This window comes from Aquarana catesbeiana, linkage group LG02, assembly GCF_042186555.1.
Source record: "Aquarana catesbeiana isolate 2022-GZ linkage group LG02, ASM4218655v1, whole genome shotgun sequence".
In the NCBI taxonomy this organism is placed as follows: Eukaryota; Metazoa; Chordata; class Amphibia; order Anura; family Ranidae; genus Aquarana; species Aquarana catesbeiana.
Genome location: NC_133325.1, coordinates 734,210,776 through 734,231,921, shown reverse-complemented (window position 1 = coordinate 734,231,921; position 21,146 = coordinate 734,210,776). Strand labels below are relative to the sequence as shown.

The 21,146-nt window shown below is 40.7% G+C and overlaps 2 protein-coding genes across 2 annotated transcripts in view; both read left to right on the top strand.

Annotated features, from left to right (window-relative positions):
• TMPRSS15 (transmembrane serine protease 15) overlaps window positions 1-21,146 on the top strand; it is a 615,681-nt gene that overhangs the window by 550,599 nt on the left and 43,936 nt on the right. Inside the window, exon 22 of the mRNA XM_073617070.1 lies at window positions 2,065-2,246. Within this exon, the coding sequence (XP_073473171.1) occupies window positions 2,065-2,246 (182 nt within the window). The remainder of the gene's footprint in view (window positions 1-2,064; window positions 2,247-21,146) is intronic.
• On the top strand, window positions 14,564-17,042 carry LOC141129198 (zinc finger BED domain-containing protein 4-like). Its single transcript, XM_073617069.1, has 3 exons — window positions 14,564-14,939; window positions 15,103-16,484; window positions 16,569-17,042. The coding sequence occupies exons 1-3, from the start codon at window positions 14,773-14,775 to the stop codon at window positions 16,955-16,957; spliced, it is 1,938 nt and encodes a 645-aa protein (XP_073473170.1). The 5' UTR covers window positions 14,564-14,772; the 3' UTR covers window positions 16,958-17,042.

Below are 21,146 nucleotides of genomic sequence, written 5' to 3'. Positions count from 1 at the left end.
TTTCCTGAGCAAATTCGCACCGGAGCTGCTCCATAGGGAGCCGGTCAAAATCTCCTGCTATTGCGAATTGGATGCGAGGGACCTCCATCCACTTTGCAATGGTGTGAACCCAGCCTTAAAGAGTTATTCCACATATAATTGATGCCTCTGGTATGTGTAGAAGCACATGGGCTGGATCACTGGATGATATCTTTTACTATATCTCTTGGCATCTCTGTTGGTAAAACTGGTCCTACGCTAGTAAAGTTTCCTTCAAAATATTTTGTTTTAAGAAAGTTAATTCAATTTTCTAATCGTTAGTGGAGCAAATTAACCTTCCTTTTCATTCATAGTGAAAAAAGAACAGGATGGAAAACATTTCTTGAACAAACACATTTCTATTAGTTTATGTGTTTTTTGTTCAGGAAATGACATTCATTCCAAAACCGTATGTTAAAAGCAAACTACATTTTGAAGTACCTTTGAGTGGCATTTGTCATGACATCAAATGAATGTTCATCCTAAAATCTTCTGGTGTATGGCCAGATTAAAGTGTTACTAAACCCACAACTGTAGAATCAGTCTGTATGCAGTAAAGCATGCTTGTTATACTCACTGTGGAACCTAAGGGGTTACTCCAACACATTGTGTAAAAAGACAGTTTAAACCTGTCTTCCCTGTTCCTCCCCTTCTTTTACTGTCCCCAATCCATCTCCTGATAGAACAGAGCCTAGGAGGCTCAGTTTGGTGTGTATTGCTTGATTGTTTTTTTTTTATTTTGGGGGAGGGTGCATGTGATCAGTACAGGGCCACTCAGCACTGTCCAGACAGAGGGCCAGGGGTCCTGCAGCCTCATAGGACAGTCATAGGAAAATGAAAACTCCTACAAGCTTTAACCAGTGCTTGGCCAGACAGATAGAAGTCACAAGACTACCATATACTGCTGATGAGAAAAGGTATTTAGCAGTTGATATTTTCTAAAATAATTGCATTTTCATGCTCAGTGTACTATGGGAGACCAGATATAGTGAATGCAGGGTCCTGGGTTTAGTAACACTTTAAGCCTCATCAGTCGAATATAGCTTTCACCTTCTACAGCAAAGGGTCCTCATTTTTCTTCCTACATTTTTCATCATTTAAAACCAATTACACATTATCATCATTATCAAATTATCTGGAAGAAAGGCACTCTTTCTAAGTGGCCATTGCAGTTTGGCAAGTAAATCAAGGAGACAATTCGTATGAGGTTAACATCCAAAACAAGTGGGAAATTCATGTTTAAAAAAATTCCAGTTTGGGTGGGCTAAGACTGACGTTTATAGTTAAATTAAACAATATTAAATCATGTTTGAGTTAAACAGACATTTGTCTGGGCAGAAATCATATCTGTATATTTGGAGCACATCTTCCTTCTTTAGTATTGCCATTGTTTGACAGCCTACCCTTGTTCACATTTCAAAAATGAAAAATCAATATTAAAACAGCTGCTGTTGCAACCAGCCACAGCCCAAGTTATTTATATTCATATGTTTGGTTAGCATATAATATCGACTTGCAGAAATGTGCGGTTCACAGATAAAGCCTTTAGCAATATGTAAATGATGTCCCAGTTGGTTGTAAGGCAGATCTCAGCTGCACTGCTTACTGCTTTTTAGCCCCTCTCCATGCAGGTTGGAGGTGCCAAGAACTGGTCTCTCAAGCCAATTGTTTCTCAGCCCAAGCATACTACCAATCATTTGCATCAGGAGGCTGATGACTAATTGGCTTGAGATTTTTAACTTAGCTGTTTTGAATAATTCAATTAATAACCCCTTTATAACTGCTTTGTTGTTCCTGCTACTGTTATAATTTATAGCTTTCTGGCTGGAATCAGGGGATCTGCTAATAATTCTGTGTTAGGGAACTTGTGTCCCGTGGAGCAGTCAGAAAACATTAAGTGCTCTCCAATTATAATAAACTAGCTCACTTATTTTGATACAAAGCTTGAATTATGTGTACTGCAAAAGAGGTCAAAGATTAACACAGAACATAGAGATGGAAGCATTCAGCCGTTTACAATGCTAAACTTTTCTTTGTGATCTGCAGAAGGAACTTAGTACCATCCAAATGGAAAGCCAATCTAGGAATGCACAACAGTGCTAACCTGAGCTACTCGCAAACGGAAACCAGATTGATTGACCAGATCATCATAAACCCACATTACAACAAACGCACTAAAAACAGCGACATAGCCATGATGCATCTAAAGGATAAGGTTAATTATACAGGTAAGGAGATAATAGTATAGTGCCATGCAACTAGAGAAATTAATTTGTGAACTGCTAATGCCGTCCTGCAAATGCTTAGCCAACTCAGAGTATGCTATATAAATTATCAATTTACCTTAAAATGACACTAAACTGGGGTTTAAAAAAAAGAGACTTCTAGTCAAGTATGGATTCTTAAATCAAAAGAGTACCTTCTATTGCTCTCAGACTACTCTAAATCTTCAAATTCCTTTTGTGTTTTTGCTGCTATGATCCAACTTCCTGTTAGTGGATGGCTACATTCATTCCTTATGGTCCCACTGTATGTAGGAATGTAGCCACCCTCTCTTGCTTACTCCCAAGATGGATTATGGGATTTGTAGTGTGCATAGTGCAGTGTACATGACCGTAACTAAGGTGCACCACTTGCGCCAAATAAACAGAAGTGAGGGCCATTAAAAGAGAAGCAAAGGATGTTTTTTTTTACAAATTAATACTAACTTTGTGCTTATCTTGTGTCATTGGAAGAAGGGGATACTAACTATTTTTACCACCTTCCCCCAATCCTGTGAGCTGTTAGACAGCAAGCATTTTTTGATCTGATGACATGACATTTGGATTTGGTAACTTTCTTGTTCAAATATTTTATTGAGTAATATACAGTACAATAAACTTTTAAATCAATAACATTTGTAATAAAACAATGAGTATAGGCATCGATAGCGTGGCTTCTCAAGTATAAAACTACTAGCAAGTAGTATCTTTTCAAACTATACACTTTGAGGATTTTGTCTCAGGCATTGGAGTTCATCTGTTACAAATAGTGAAAAGTAAAAAGTAAAACAGTTTAATGCAATCTTAAAACAAGAGTATGAAAAGGGACGAAGTAGACAGTGGGCTGGTAGAATTGTTAGCTGTGGAATACTTGGGGGAAATAATCAAGCTGTTCCAGGGCCAAGGTCCAGCTATATGGCTTGGTAGTTCCTGGGGTGAGGCTCAATAATCCAAACTATTCCATATGTCCTCGTTGTAAGTAGGTTGTGAAACAAAGCTTCGGTGATGTCTATGTTTCTAGATTCATTTGTGTAAGGGACCTGATGGGTCGTGGATAGCGTGAAGTGCGAGAGTAAAAGGTACATCAGGTGGATGGGAAGGAAGGAAGAGTGGGGTGAGGGGGGTAAATGAAGGGGGGGGGTTGTCTCCAGAGAGGGCCATCAGTACAAAGAATCCAGTATGGTATATGGATAATGTTGTGGTGAGTGATATTCACACTTAGGGTAGTAGTAGTGAGCAGTTTAAACCCGGTGGTAGGTAGTGTTCAATCCATGGGTTCCACAGTGATTCAAATTTAGATATTTTGTTGAATAGGACTGCTTTGGTTTTAGCACGGATCATTGCTTGTGTTACTCTTTGTTTGAATGACACTATACATAGCTATGGTTTGTTTTGCTGCAGTGGTTACAAAGAGCATGAATTTGAATTGACGGTGTGTTATAGCCTGTGGTTTGCTATTCAGGTGGATTTGGTAACTTTCATGTTGATGGGTACCTATGCCACCTCATCATTTTCATATTTGTTAAATGGGCTTAGAGTACACTAATGTCTTGTGACTCATTACTGATTACTGGTGCTTGCAAATTGGAATCTTAAGTTGGCAATATATGATATACTTATTTATTTATTTATTTCAGGTACTTATATAGCGCCTTCAATTTACGCAGCGCTTTACATATACATTGTACATTCACATCAGTCCCTACCCTCAAGGAGCTTACAATCTAAGGTCCCCAACTCACATTCATACATACTAGGGACAATTTAGACAGGATTCAATTAACCTACCAGCATGTCTTTGGAGTGTGGGAGGAAACCGGAGTACCCGGAGGAAACCCACGCAGGCACAGGGAGAACATGCAAACTCCAGGCAGGTAGTGTCGTGGTTGGGATTCAAACCAGCGACCCTTCTTACTGCTAGGCGAGAGTGCTACCCACTACACCACTGTGCTGCCCATGTACTGTAATCGTGGCCTTACACACTTCGATTTTATTATTTGATTGATGTGCAATCCAATCAGAAGTCAATCAAATAACCATAACTTCCCTTCCAGTTTATTTAGACTTGGTTTAGATCAGATATGAGCAAGAATGGAAAACTATCAATCAGTTTGAACCAGTCATAAATTCTGTCAGAAATGTGATCATATTTTGATTGATTGGACTATGAGGTTGCCCAGTAGAAAGAGATCAAATGGATAACTTAGGATCATATCTTTCAGCTATCGATCAAATTACACTTTGCAATATGTGCCATATTGTTCAATTGTGTTGTCAACTGTTGATCATTCCTATCAGGAGAGGTCAATCAGAGAAGAAATGAATATTTAACAAAGCGTGTGTGGCCACTATTAAAGTGGCTGTAAAGCCTAAACATTTTTTACCTTAATGCAAGCATCTTCCCCCCTTTTACTTACCTGACCCCTCATTCGATCCATCGCCGTGCAGCTCTTCTCTCATCTCACTTCCGGGTTTTGCTGGGGCACCGGGAGCCAATGGCTCCCAGTGCTGTCAATCAAAGCCAGTGACAAGAAAGTGGCAGGGGGGTAGGGCCCTAGTCCCACTCTCTGTGTCAAAGCGCGCAGCAATGGGCTCAGGAGTGAGCACGCATGAATTCCCCCATGGGAAACCTCTTTCCATTGGGGCACTGGACAGAGGGGAGGGGCCAGGAGCGCCGAGGGGGGCCCAAAAAGAGGAAGTTTGCGGCCGCTCTGTGTAATTACATTGCACAGAGCAGGTAAGTATAGACATGTTTGTTATGTATTTTATTTTATTTTAATTTACCTTTACAATCACTTTAAACTCTAAACAATATCTGAACAGGTACAACTGTTTAGAATATGGCGATCATTTAACACAGCTCAAAAGCACATGCTCTAAATATAGAATTTAAACAAATGAAAGAAAACACACAATCACACTATCTATATTCAGCAAAATAATGCTGAGCTGTTTGTGAGATTCACAGATTTCCCTTCACTGTATTAACATTACTTCACTGACACTTGTGCTATCCAGCATCTCTAATACCAGTTAAACTATTACATCTTCACACCTGCGAGTATTTATCACCAGAAATGGGAGGCCAGGTTCACAAGCCAGATGTGAATGGCTGCAGTGTGAAAGCTAAAAGCAATTCTCACACAAAGCCATAATGATGGAAGATCTGGCATCTCACCCACTGTCTTAAAGAGTTGCTAGCAAATTAAGAAAAGGAATGCCTTCTTTTATATATAATGTAAATTTTATTATTAAAGTATAACTAAAGGCAAAACTTTATTTTTTAATTTTCATAGAGTGGAAAGGGATTAGAGCACCTGTCAGTTTTCATTGTTTTCTATTCCCCCGTGAAGGAGATTCACCCTCTCTATTTGTCCTGTTTACCATTATCAGTGAAAGTAAAAGAAAATCCCAAATTTTGGGTTGTCCCTAGAAAACTAATAGAGGGAAAATCTTCCAATTAAAACACTAGTTCTGATGACTTTGGGGATCCCCAAGAGGGATTGCCTTAGTTTGTAGGGATTTCCTCTCACTTTCTGTTTAGCTATGGGACAGGAAGTGAGGGGAAACCTCTGCAATGGAACATAGATGGCGAAAAAAAATCTGACAGGGGTTCCAACCCTCTCTTAAGTCTAGTACACACAGGCCGAATGTCAGGTGGCATCGGCCGGTTCAATAGAAAGCGTCCGACATTTTGTGTACTGAAGTCGGTCAGACAGCAGCTGTCAGTTTTTTTTTCGTTCAGCCTTACTAGGCTAAACGAAAAAAAACGACTAGTGTTTACGATACGTATAAGGTTGTTAGACCTGTTCTAGGGACAACTGATCACATCCACATCACTGTAGGGTGTATTGGAAAAGAATTAGGAGAACGCACTCTCCCATAGGGTAATGGGACTTTAAAGGATGTGAAGTTGTCACTGAGGTAAGCACACAAGAATATAGTGGTAATAAATTGTCATTTTTTTACAAATTACATAGACGCGTTTCACAGAACCACGAGTCTGCTTCTTCTGGGCAACTCTACATGCACCTAGATTTGTCAATCAGATTACAGAAAACATAATTATAATCACATTTATATTGTTTTCAATAGCTTTTTTCACATTTCTCAAAATACATGTATAATATGATAACATTAACATAGGTGCTCACCAATTACAAAAAAATTAACTGTGTGTGGCCGACAGTATTGCAAGGAAAATCAGACCATCATCCGGCAAATGTCAGAGCTATTGACCTAGTCTGGTGGACATTGGATCGTGGCGAAGGCAAAGGGCATATGTCCCCCGGTAAAATACCTACAATACCAAAATGATGTACGAAGATGCAGGAAATACATCATTATATATTCTAATGGTCTATAATGGCTTAAATCAGCATACAGTGGGGTCAGAGCCCTGACTTAAACCCAATTGAGCATCTCTGGAGAGACCTAAAAATGCCTGTCCACCAATGTTTACCATCCAACCTGACAGAACTGGAGAGGATCTGCAAGGAGGAATGGCAGAGGAACCCCAAATACAGGTGTGACAAACTTGTTGCATCTTTCCCAAAAACACTCATGGCTGTATTAGGTGAAAAGGGTGCTTCTACTAAATACTGAGCAAAGGGTCTAAATACTTAGGACCATGTGATATTTCAGTTATTCTTTTTTAATAAATCTGCAAAAATGTCAACAATTCTGTGTTTTTCTGTCAATATGGGTGCTGTGTACATTAATGAGGAAAAAAATGAACTTAAATGATTTTAGCAAATGACTGCAATATAACAAAGAGTGAAAAATTTAAGGGGGTCTGAATACTTTCCGTACCCACTGTATAACCAATGTATATTTACTTAAAGAATCAATGGGCAGCCAAAAGGGACAACTATGGAAGCCTAGGTGCCTACATATGCCATGCATAAACCTTAGGTTACCAAGCCAGTGTCCAAATTGGTCCAACCGCAAGAACATACATATACCAACATCCACACCATTCTTGCGGTTGGACCGCTTTGGACACTGGCTTGGTATACCTAAGGTTATGCATGGCATATGTAGGTATGTACGCTTCAGCGTACACTTACATGTCTATACAGCATTTCCTCTCACAGAGCTCAGAGTAATCCCCCTGGCAATGCTTCATCATGCTTTTCTCTCCAGAATGATCAGAGCCATCTTGTTTCATTCATTATCTTAGGTCAGCATCTAATTTCCGGACTGAGATGCTCTCCCAGAGATGTCACAATCATATATGTCCTAGGGCCCTTGCAGTTTTTGGCTGTTCATAAATGTATGATGCAGAACATACTCTGCTGCAGCCTCTCACCTTTTCACTTGCTTCAAAGTGATAATGGTACAATGAGATCAATGTAAGAAAGGAGACTGAGAAAATGATTCCTCTTGACTGCAGCAGACTGGTGATATCATCTCAGCCTGGGCAACGTTACTGGAGTGGAGCTTAACCTCCCTGGTGCTATGATTATGTCCGATTTTTGCGTCTCAAAGTGGTACATTGTTTTGCATAGAAATTTGGCGTTTTATATTGTAGGCCTGTAATTCTTAGGAATAACTCACTTAAATCTGTCCAAACAAGAGTCTAGTAGATATCCTGAGTATGATAAAGTTTGAAACACGAAATCATAAATTATAATATAATAAATAACTATAAATGATTATCAAAAATAATAATATAATAATAATAACATTTCAATAGAAAAGAATTGTCACTGTCATTACTTTCAGTGTCTAATGACAAATTTCCCCACAAATCACTATCGCTCAATTCTGCAAGTGATTCTTATTTACTATCGCTGTTTTCTAGCTGGTCAAAAACGCTTTTGACGTAAAGGGACACTTTTTGGTTGCTATGGACATTCTCAAGTTTCCAGGCAGAAAGAACAGTATATATAATATAAAACTGCATGCAGGGCATGGGTCAAAGCACTAGGGACAAAAGGGAGGTGAAATGATTTGATACAGTAATGTAATCTTACAGTTTACAGTGTACCGTATGTGTTATATTTTTTGCACTTTTTGAATTTGCTGCCGGGCTCCTCCCCCATGCGACGCAACACTCGCAGGGAACGGAGCCTGGCATACAATACATCGGATGGAGGACACAGCCCGCGGACAGAGCCGGAGGACATCGCAGGATCCTGGGGACAAGGTAAGTAACTTTGCCTGGATCCTGAGTTGCAATCCTGAGTGTGGCTCAGGGTTACTGCTTTTGGTAGTGAAAATTCACCCCGAGCCACAATCGGGATTATCGCTAGGGAGGTTAAAGCAGAACTAAAGGCAAAACTTTTTTTTTGGATAGAGTAAGGGAGGGTTATAACCCCTGTCAGTTTTTCTCTCTTTTTGCCATATGTTTTGCATTGGAGGGAATTCACTTCCTGCCCCATAGCCAAAACATGAAATGAGAGGAAATCCCTCCAAAGAGGAAATCTCCGGTTGAGGGAAACACCAGAAACAGTGTCCCCAGTGGACGGTTTCCCCTCTATTACTGTTCTGGGGACAACCGAAAATGTAGGATTTTCTTTAAAGGGGTTGTAAACCCTCTAGGTTTTTCACCTTAATGAATATGCATTAAGGTGAATAACCTTCTGTAGTGCAGCAGCCCCTCAGAGCCCCCCTTTTAGTTACCTGAGCCCGATCTTTCCAATGACGAGAAAGAGCACAGCAGCTCCAGCCGCTGTCTCGGGTCCTCATTGGATAGATTGATAGCAGCAGGAGTCATTGGCTGTCAGTCGAATCCAGTAACACGGCAGCCAAAGGGCAGAGCGGAATCCTGCTGTCTGTGTCAATGGACACAGCAGCAGGACTCGGGAACGCGCCCACACGAGTGCCCCCATAAGTGCCCCCACGCTCTCCGGGGGGGGGCACTTGAGAAGAGGAGGAGCCAGGAGCGCTGCTGAGGGACCCCAGAAGAGGAGAATAGGGGCCACTCTGTGCAAAACCCTTGCACAGAGGAGGTAAGTATGACATGTTTGTTATTTAAAAAAAAAAAAAAACCTTTACAGCCCCTTTAACTTTTCATAATAACAGGACAAATAGAGAGGGTGAATCTCTCCCTTTTATTGCTGTCTGTGACAGGGTCACAGACAGCAATAAAAATGTGACAGGTGTTCTAATCCCTCACCACTCTATCCAGAATTAAAATAAAGTTTTGCCTTTAGTTACTTTAAACACTGCTTTTAATAATAATAATATAATAACATGCAGCTTTTTTTTTTTTTTTTGAAAATGTGAAAATATTGTTCTGTATATTGTGACATGCCAGGAATGCATTTACAGTATGCAGACTAGTAAAGTTACTGAGATACAATTTAACTTCTATACAGTGCCTTGCAAAAGTATTCACCCTCTTGGCTTTTTACTTATTTTGTTACATTACAGCCTTTAGTTCAATGGTTTTTTTTTTAATCTGAATTATATGTGATGGATCAGAACACAATAGTCTAAGTTGGTGAAGTAAAATTAGAAAAATATATACATAAAATAATTTTTCAGAAATAAAAAACTGATAATTGGCATGTGCGTATGTATTCACCCCCCTTGCTATGAAGCCCATAAAAAGCTCTGGTGCAACCAATTACCTTCAGAAGTCACATAATTAGTGAAATTATGTCCATCTGTGTGCAATCTAAGTGTCACATGATCTGTCATTACATATACACACCTTTTTGAAAGGCCCCAAAGGCTGCAACACCTAAGCAAGAGGTACCACTAACCAAACACTGCCATGAAGACCAAGGAACTCTCCAAACAAGTAAGGGACAATGTTGTTGAGAAGTACAAGTCAGGGTTAGGTTATAAAAAAATATCCAAATCTTTGATGATCCCTAGGAGCACCATCAAATCTATCATAACCAAATGGAAAGAACATGGCACAACAGCAAACCTGCCAGGAGATGGCCACACACCAAAACTCACAGACTGGGCAAGGAGGGCATTAATCAGAGAGGCAGCACGGAGACCTAAGGTAACCCTGAAGGAGCTGCAGAGTTCCACAGCAGAGACTGGAGTATCTGTACATAGGACAACAATAAGCTGTATGCTCCATAGAGTTGGGCTTTATGGCAGCGTGGCCAAAAGGAATCCATTACTTTCAGCAAAAAACAAAATGGCACGTTTGAGTTTGCGAAAAGGCATGTGGGAGACTCCCAAAATGTATGGAGGAAGGTGCTCTGGTCTGATGAGACTAAAATTGAACTTTTTGGCCATCAAAGAAAACGCTATGTCTGGCGCAAACCCAACACATCACATCACCCAAAGAACACCATCCCCACAGTGAAACATGGTCGTGGCAGCATCATGCTGTGGGGATGTTTTTCAGCAGACAGGACTGGGAAACTGGTCAGAGTTGAGGGAAAGATGGATTGTGCTAAATACAGGGATATTCTTGAGCAAAACCTGTACCACTCTGTGTGTGATTTGAGGCTAGGACGGAGCTTCAACTTCCAGCAGGACAATGACCCCAAACACACTGCTAAAGCAACACTTGAGTGGTTTAAGGGGAAACATGTGAATGTGTTGGAATGGCCTAGCCAAAGCCCAGACCTCAATCCAATAGAAAATCTGTGGTCAGACTTAAAGATTGCTGTTCACAAGCACAAACCATCCAACTTGAAGAAGCTGGAGCAGTTTTGCAAGGAGGAATTGGCAAAAATCCCAATGGTAAGATGTGGCAAGCTCATAGAGACTTAACCAAAGGGACTTGGAACTGTGATAGCTGCAAAAGGTGGCACTACAAAGTATTGACTTAAGGGGGGTGAATAGTTATGCACATTGACTTTTTCTGTTATTTTATCCTATTTGTTGTTTGCTTCACAATAAAAAAAAAGGTTGTTGTGAGGCAACAAAACACGAAAAATGCCAAGGAGGGTGAATACTTTTGCAAGGCACTGTAGGTGCTGCACAAGAAGAAAAAAAAGACAATCCCTTTTTAGTTAAATATTTCCCCCTAATATTCCTTGATGAAATCGAGGATGATAGCTGGTTTGGTCAAGAGCCATTAATGCCATAAGGCATTATAAGAATTTTATTTCTGACAAAGCTCTCTAGGGACAGCACTGATATACAAGCTCACCTCGTCTCCTGTCTGTTCCCTTGGACACGAGGCAAACAGTGATTTGGAAGCATTATGTGCATCATGCGTGTGTTTGAAAAGGTGTAACATTAACCTTTTAAACCAGAGACGCTAACATAAAGGGGATGTCGTAGCATTTTCAGCATTCTTTTAGATATACAAATAAAAGAGGTAAGCTTGAAGAAAACAATCTTTCAATATGTGCTAATGTTTTTAAAATCTTTTTTTTCTCTGCATAATTTGCAATTATATATTGTAAGTACATGAGGGCAGGCTTATTTTTAGACATGTGCACACTGAAATATTTCGTTTCGGAATTTCGTTTTCGTCCAAAAAATAAATTTATTTAATTACTCCCGAAATTCGTCATTTATTTCATTTTTCGTTAAAAATTGCATTCGTCCGAAAATCCAAATTAATTAAGGTCGAATCTGTCATTCAAGGCTTATGGTGTCTGTCGAATGTTTCGCTGCTTTGTCGAATCTTCATCGTTCATGTTGAATGTATATAGTTCAAACAGAAAACGGACTGCTGATAGTGATAACTGATCAGACAGGTAACAAGATAGGGTATATAGAATCTATATAGAATCTCAATATATAATATAGAATCTATAATAATAAATCCCCCCCCCCCCACAACACGGGCAGCCTCTGAGGCTATCATAACACTAGCAACACTAGTATCACTATCAAGTTCACAACACAAACACAATAGCAGCAGATTATTATGAAAAAGTTATGTTGAACTGTAGCTTGCTTCACTATTGTTCTACTGCTGTGCTTATGCTTAATTGCTAAATAATTCAGGTTCTCTGACAAACGGACCAGCTAAGATTGACTGTCTTCTGAAATGATTCAGTGTGTGTGTCTCTCTCTGGTAGCAAATCGTGAGTGAAAGTAAGTTGGCTGTACGTGTGTACTTAGTTCTAGCTATTTTACTGCCCCTCCTCTTTGGTTACAATCAGCCAATAACATTCATCATTATCATTATCATTATTTTTATTTTACTTCCCCCACCCAATTCCAGCAGCGATCTTTTCTCTCTATGTCGAATATTTTCTCTCTATGTAGAATAATCTTGGACAAATAGAGTTAAGGTTAGGCACATTCAACCACAGGTTCGATGGACACAGATTGTTATTGTCAGCATCATGTCGAATCTCCTATCTATATCGAACTGCTGTCACAACGAAAACGAAAATAAAGCATTTCTTTATGTCGGATCTTTCGTTTTTCGGATTCTGCACTTTCGTTATTGTTTGTTAAAACGATAACGAAAATACCTGAAATTCGGACGAAAATGCATTCGGATGAAAATGAATGCACATGTCTACTTATTTTCTCATTATACACAGAGACTCTTGGGCAGCAGTTACTTTCGTTTTTTATAGGGGGTTTTTTGCCCAATAAACACTGGAAAGAACTCAGAATTACTAGCGGTAATTAGGGTTGTTGGTCCTTCAGGAGCATCCAAACAAATTCTAGTGACCCTATGAGAGCAATCTCTGTTTATTATGCCACTTTAGAATTTCCTCATTCTCTATGTAGACTCTGGGCCCTTGACCCTATGGGAGAAATCTCAGACAATTTATGAGCAGTGAAAACGTCTTGCAATGTCCACTGCCAACAGCTTCTTCCCAGCTCCCCAGGACACTCTTTAGCACAGAATCGTCCTCCTAAGTTGTTCCATTCAACAGCTGCATTAAGGTACCTTGCAGGGGGGGGGGTGCATTGCCACCACCACCTTTAAAGATAACCCCCAATGTTGAAAGGCTTGCAACCTGATATGGATACAGGAAATGGGGTGGTCGCATGCTCACTGCTCTCCAGAGGTGGGGGACTCGAGTCACATGACTTGACTCGAGTCGGACTCGAGTCACCTGTTTGAGGACTTGCGACTTGCTTGACAAAATTAAATAAATGACTCGACTTGACTTTGACTTGCCACTAATGACTTGCGACTTGACTTTGACTTGGGCTATTTGACTTGCAATGACTTGCAATGACTTGGCACCACCAGTGCTGTGTCTTGGCCTAGGCAAAAGCCGCCCCCCCACAAAAGAAAGCTCCCCCGAGTCCCGGCTTCTGCCCGCACAAATACAGCTTGCCAACATTGTGGGCGGGGATCGCATAGGTGTCCGCGAGCGGCGCTTGCAGTGTTCGCGGCCGCCGCAGACTTTTTTTTTATTTGATGATGACTGTGCACAGTGCTGCAGTCTCTCCTCCTAGGCTGTACAGGTCTCTGTATTCCGTCCGGCCAGGCCGCAGCGCCGCCCCCCTCCTACTGCGGAGTGATCTCTGAGGGAGGGGCTGGGCTTCTGTGCAAGTGTGCAGAGCCAGCAGCGTGAGTCGCGGGCCTCACGGTGGGGGAGGAAGAAGGAACTGGAAGTTGCCCAAGGAGCCAGCCAAGCCTAGCCGACTGACTGAATCTGAGTGGAGTCCAGTCCAGCAGCCATAGAGTAAGTCATGGCAGACTATTATTCTTCTACTGAGGGGGCACTGGAGCAGGGACAGTCACACGACTCAGGGAGGAACTGGTCTGAGAATGGGGGACAGTGCAGTGGTCGTTGCAGCACAGAAGAAAAAGCACAGAGCCCGGAGCTGAGGAGGAGGAAACAGATTTGCAGAAGCTGCAGGTTTGTTTGATGCAGTGCCAAGCAAATGCTTCCTTGCAAACTTTGCAGGGAAGCATTAGCTTGCTTGGCACTGCATCAAACAGACCTGCAGCTTCTGCAAATCTGCACTAGTGATGTAGCAGCTAGCAGGGCCCTGGCCTGTACTGATGATTACAGGACGCAGATATGATTGCAGATGCAATCTATCATCAATATCATTGCACATGCTAAAACTATGAAACCTAGGTAGGTACAAACCTTCTTTCCTTGTTTTCTCCTCCTCCTCGGCTCTGTGCTTTTTTTCTCCTGCTATGCGACGGCCACTGCACTGACCCTCAGTCCCAGACCAGTTCCTCCCTGAGTCCTTCACTAATTAACTATTACTTGTGCGAAGTACAAAGTGCTCAACGTGAATATTACATAAAAATCATATTGCTGAATTAAGTTCTCCATGCGTACTACAAACTCATTAAACAGTCCACATCCAGTGAAAGTTCATGTACTGCAATGCTCCATGCATGCTGAAATCAATGCAAGCTTTAGCACTGGTCACTGTATTGGTGTCACTGGTGCCCAAAAAGTGTCACTATGAGTCACTAATGTAATATTCTAATCTGGAATGATAAACGTGTCACTGTTTTAAACAAGGTTAGGTTAAGACCGTATATATATAATACATTAAAAATAGTTCTGTAAGTACTAGTGTACTAAGCAGCAACACCTTATTTTCTGGCAGTGCCCGGGCCATCCCGACAGCAAACTCTGGATCCACCCCTGACAGATCAACGCACAAGGCAGCTATAATGGAGGGAGCAATTCCAAAAATAATTAAATTTGGATTTAAGGATTATATTTTAGATGTTGGTGAAAAGAAGAGAACGGCGATATGCAAGGTCTGCAACTCAAAAATAAGAGACACGTCCACCACAACATCCAACTTCATCCGTCACTACAAAACCCACAAAGAAAAGTAGGTACAGTAACGTCACGTGTATATATATATATATATATATATATATATATGCAAATTAGGCCTACATCCCACTTTAGGTGGGAGCAGAGTGTATTGTTGTTCAAATCAATAAATCACATAGCTAACTTTTTTTTCTATCTCTCTTCTGTTTACTCTATAGATATGAAGAGTACATCCATACCAAAGGGACTTTTGATGATACCCAGCCTCAAATCTCACAATTCATCGCACAGGGGACTGTGCAGCTATACCACTGCAACCACCAGCAGCAAAAGGCAATTACAAACTCAATCCTGTCAGACCTCATTCTAAACTGCAACATGCCACTGTCCATCATTGAACATCAAAGCTTTCGTCGCTTTTTGTCAATAGTAGACAACAAATACTCTCCAGTAAGTAGAAGAACAATTACTGGCAAGCTTGACAATCTGGTGGCAGATAGGAAAATGAAGCTGAAAAATGAACTCGAAGTGGTAGATCATCTGTCAGTGACTGTAGATATATGGTCAGACCGCAGGATGAGAGGCTTTCTTGGAGTCACAGTGCACTGGATCAACATTGAGGATGACCGTCTTCAGTTAAAATCACAGTTGCTTGCTTGCAACCGCTTCAAAGGTCCCCATACAGGGGAAAGAATTTGTGAGGAATTTGAGCATATATGTGAAGAGTACAAGATTAAAAAAAAGGTAGACCACATCATCTGTGACAACGCCGCAAACATGAAAAAAGCATTCACTACATGTTTTCCAGGACAGCTAGATGAAGACGATGACCTTGATGATTCAGACATTTGGAATGACCTGTCAGTGGAAGAACAGGAGATGTTTGACAATTATTTGAGTGCAAAAACCCAGACTAGACTTCAATGTTTTGCACACACGCTTCAATTGGTAATAGGTGATGGACTTAAAGAGACTAAATTAGTCAATGCAGCTCTCGCCAAAGCTTCCAGGTTGAGCTCCTTGTTACACACAAGCACCTCTTTCAAGGAAAAATTTGAGGAGGAGTTTGGACAGCGTGGAATCCCTGCCTCTGTTACCACACGCTGGAATTCCACACTGAGGCAATTGAAATCAGTGGTCAGCTGTGACCAGCTGAAACTGACTAGAATGCTTGAAGATGGGGGACACAAAGAGACTGTATTCACAGCTAGAGAGTGGAATCAGATTAAGGAACTCGTGGATGTCCTTCAACCTTTTGGAGAAGCCACAGACCTCTCACAGGGAGAAAAACTTGTGACAATAAGTGCTGTTGTACCCTGTATCCTTTCTCTGAATCACCACTTGGAAAATCATAAAGAGAGCGTGCGCTACCTTGGTGGCTTGATCCGTAGCCTGCAAGAATCACTCCAAAGACGATTCGAAGGGATCTTTGTCAATGTGAGGATGGCAGATGAACAGAATGATGTAGCAACCTTACCCTTCTCTGACCCTCTATACCTAAAAGCTGCTCTGCTGGATCCTTCATTTGGCACCATGTGGTTGACCCATGATGTTTTGGCTACCGAAAATGTCAAGGAGGCTGTGTCTGCGATGATAAAAAGTATGTTATGTTTTTGGTAATAACCCGTTTGCAGTAATAACACCTGAGTGCATTGAGTCACTGTTTTATGCTTGTGTTTTTCAGACTTGATTCTCAAAGAGGACTGCAAGCCCACCCCAACAACCACCGATGAAGACGAGCAAATGCCAGTGGCAGAGTCAGAGAGTCAATCTGGGCTGTTCACAGCATACCGCAAAAAACAGAAGAGAGATTCATGTTCCAGTCCCCAAATACAGCTGAACCAGTATTTAGACATTTGTGATGGACAGAGCTGCCTTCAGTTTTGGGCCATGAACAGGCACATGCTCCCCTCTTTGTTCAGGGTAGCGGTAAGAGTAATGTCAGTCCCTGCATCAAGCGCACCTGTTGAACGTGTGTTTAGCCATGGTGGGGTGATAATGCGACCCCATCGCTCACAACTGAGCGAGAAAGTACTTTCAAATTTAATTTTTTGCAAATGCAATGCATTTTAGGTGGCTATTCTGAGAATAGCCACTTAACATGCATTGCATTTGCAAAAAATAGTATTCTGAGAAGTCAGAATACTATTTTTTGCAAATGCAATGCATTTTAAGTGGCTATTCTAATAACTAAGAAAAAAGGAATAGAAGTAGATAAGCGCTGTTTCCAAGCCTGGTGAATTCAAATGTGTTATTCCCTTAGTGGGAGGGCAGTATGGAGTGGGAAAGATTGTAAAGATATTGCCTATAGTATAGTGAATGTTTATCCCGTGGAATTACTATAAAGGTCCTGGATGTGCATAAGTCAAGTTGGTTGTCTGACTTAATAAAGTGCAGTGTGTGCTCTAAAAAAGATATAACTTAATCCGTATAAATATAATATATCCATATATAAATGAACCCTATTTTTAAATTAAAAATATTTGTGCAAAATTATGTGATCCATAACGTAATCGATAATGTACATATGTAGTGAACAAACAAATATATATAATCAAGTGCTTTCAGTGCTGCTACAAAAAAAACCCCTGGATTCTGATGGATATTCCAATGAGTAAACCTTTCAGTGCGTGCCTTAATCCGTGTTCTAATAGTGATTGATTGCACTCACCAGATCCTAGCAGCACTGAAAGCACTTGATTATATATATTTGTTTGTTCACTTCATATGTACATTATCGATTTACGTTATGGATCACATAATTTTGCACAAATATTTTTAATTTAAAAATAGGGTTCGTTTATATATGGATATATTATATTCATACGGATTAAGTTATATCTTTTTTAGAGCACACACTGCACTTTATTAAGTCAGACAACCAACTTGACTTATGCACATCCAGGACCTTTATAACACATTTGAATTCACCAGGCTTGGAAACAGCGCTATCTACTTCTATTCCTTTTTTCTTATATCTTACTCCACCTAGTGGAAGTAATCAGTAGTGGCAGCAGTTCCAACAACATTCTTTAATTTTTAAATTTTTATTCCATTGCATGCATCCCATTGCGCGGGTGTTTCTCCCTCTTTTTTCTATTCTAATAACTAAGCTCAAAGTTTGAACTTGACACAATGCCAAATTGCCAATATCTGGACACTTGAAGAATGGTGATGGGAATACTATTATTCTCATCACCATTCAAGTGTCCAGATATTGGCATTGTGTCAAGTTCAAACTTTGAGCTTAGTTATTTTCCCCCTCAGCAAGGACTACATTTTTTTCAGGCTTGTTGGCCATTTAATTGCATGAGTGTTCTGCTCCTTGTCTGCTGTTTGGGCATTCAAAGTGTTTCTTTAATATGCCAAGAATAAAGCACTAAGCAGTTTTGTTAATGTTGAAAATAAAACAAAACCTTTCCTGAAAACTGACTTTTAACTCATTTAAAGGATGGAAATGGGGTAGATCAGTATTTTGACTTAATTTGTGACTTGACCAAAATAAATGACTTGACTTGACTTGCTTGCCTTCTAGCAGGGACTCGACTTGGCTTGCTTGCTTTTCGCCACAGTGACTTGGGACTTGCTTATGACTTGAAGGTTAAGACTTGAGACTTGCTTGTGACTTGCACATGTGTGACTTACCCCCATGTCTGCTGCTCTCCCTTTAGTGACCAGCTGCATGCCTGTCTAGAGTGGTTATGTTGTACATTTGTATGGCTCTTGTCTGCATGTGCCAGTTCACTTCTACAGTCCAAAAACATCCTAGTAGGTTAAAGCCCAGCTGCTATAGCCTCAAACTTCTCTGCACTTCTCACACTGTTCTCTTTATAGTTCTGTGTCTTCATATGTTATGATTTGTGGTAAATTTTTGCTTGGAAATGCTTCAAATACTGTTTTCTTTCAATAAAAATGTAGCTTCCTACCATTCTCTCTAGTACTCTGTTACTGAGATCTGATTACAAAGTGCACTGGGGTCTTACTCTGATTGATATTAGATTGCATTATTCATATTGCACCCCGTTCAACTGCTGTAACAAGAAAATGTAGATTGTTAGTAACATGGCTGTAAGACTGCATATCTTTCTATGTCACTTTATGTGACTTTAGTTGGGCTTTATTTGGCTCCATTACAACATTGGCCCTTGTGCATCTGTGTGATTGTATAGAAAAAGAAATACAAAGACAATGGATGAAGGGATATCACCTGCAGTGTAATGCAATGTTCTAATAACTAACGTAATGTCAGTCTGAAAGACAACACAGCAGTGATGTAACAAAAGCGATGGGATCCCATGGCTGGTATGGGGCCTAGGATAAGAGGGGAGCCTCATTGGGGAGTCAGTTAAAGTGATACTAAAGTCTTTTTTTATTAAAAATAAAACATTTTTTATTCTTACCTGCTCTGTGCAAAAGTTTTGCACAAAGCAGCCCGATCCTCTTCTTCTTGGGTCCCTCTTCTGTGCTGCTGGCCCCTCCCTCCTGCCGAGTACCCCCACATCAAGCAGCTTGCTATGGAGGCACTCGAGCTGAGCTGCTGCTTTCTGTGTTCATTCAGACACAGAGCCTTGGCCTCAGCCCGCCCCCTCTCTCTCCTTATTGGCTCACTGACTTTGACCGCAGCGTGAGCCAATGGCGCTTCTATGCTGTCTCAGCCAATGAGGAGGGAGATTGCCGGACAGCCAAGTCTCTTGTGCAACATCGCTGGATAGAGATGGGGCTCAGGTAAGTATTAGGGGGGCTGAGGGGGCTGCTGCACACAGAAGGCTTTTTATCTTAATGCATATAATGCATTAAAGTGATACTAAAGTCTTGTTTTGTTTTTGTTAAAAATTACAAACATGTTATACTTACCTGCTCTGTGCAGTAGTTTTGCACAGAGCAGCCCAGATTCTCCTCCTCTCGGGTCCCTCTTCGCTGATCCTGGCCCCTCCTGTTGAGTGTCCCCACAGCAAGCAGCTTGCTATGGGGGTACCCGAGCCGAGCCGCAGCTCCCTGTGTCCATTCAGACACAGAGCTGTGACCTGGCCCCACCCCCTTTTCTCTTCTCATTGGCTCACTGACTTTGATTGACAGCAGCGGGAGCCAATGGCGCCACACTTCTGATTCAGCCAATAAGAAGGGGAATCACGGACAGCCAAGTCTCTTATGCAACATGGCTGGATCTAAATGGACCAAGTATTGGAGGTAATGGATGTAAGTATCAGGGGGGCTGAGGGGGCTGCTGCACACAGAAGGCTTTTTATTTTAAGACGAAAAACCTTCTGCCTTTACAAACACTTTAAGGAAGACTAAACTTTTTTTTCCAGATCCTCCTCTATGTACTAAAATGTATTTACTTAGCAGAGTAGATTTATGGACCTCAGAACTTTTGCTGCAGACTGAAATTGACCCTGTGTGCCCAAATGCAGTCACAAATCCCAGAGTTTCTTCTCTGCTAAAACTTTAGAGGACAGCTGAGGTTTGTAGTTCTACAAAAACATTATAGTAAGGTCATAAGATTATTGTGTGCAAAAGCGTTGATATTTTTGGCATAAGATAGAATATCTTAATGGCCATTATTATTATTTCTGCTACAACTTTAACTTTTTTCCAAGGCACTGGTCCCTAGTAGTCTTGTCTTGCTAAGCTTACAACTCTCCTGTTGCTTCTTCCTGATTTAGGAATACATTAAGATCAATAACATAATTTGGCAGCTACTACAGAGAAACTTCACCTTGGGGCCCCTTCAAAACTTTGCAACGGGGCCCCACGGTTCTTATGTACACCCCTACAACATTTTATTAATTTTATTTGTACAGTAATTTTTTGAGTAGTGCATAGGTGAGTTTTTGAATTAGCCATCACTTTGAATTGATTCTAATGTATGCCTCCCTGTATTTTTATTTCATTCATTTTATAGCTTCTTAAACTGGTTTGTTTTTTAGCACATGCAGTATATTGTGAGAGAACTATTTTTTACTGCCTTTGTCACCAGTATTATAGAATAAATTCTGCAGATATTTCTATGACAAGAGCACAAAGAAGACACTGCAGTATGTTGTCAGACGGAACGCTCGCAGCATGATACAGTTTATTCAAATGCTCACTGGCAAGCCGATATATTTCAGACCAAGATGGAATTATGAACATAATTTTCTTTTCACAAAAGATTTATTATTTTATTAAATTTGATACATTTGTATAACATTTTTTTTATTACAGTCAAGCTTGCTTTAAATGGTTTTAGTTGTTTTTTGGGGTTTTGTTTTGTACTGATTGC

Bases quoted from the DNA above. Each gene is read 5' to 3' on its own strand.
- LOC141129198 (XM_073617069.1), top strand. From the start codon at position 14,773: ATGGAGGGAGCAATTCCAAAAATAATTAAATTTGGATTTAAGGATTAT. The intron at 14,940-15,102 runs GTAGGTACAGTA...TTTACTCTATAG, and splicing joins TACAAAACCCACAAAGAAAA to ATATGAAGAGTACATCCATA. The intron at 16,485-16,568 runs GTATGTTATGTT...TGTGTTTTTCAG, and splicing joins TGTGTCTGCGATGATAAAAA to ACTTGATTCTCAAAGAGGAC.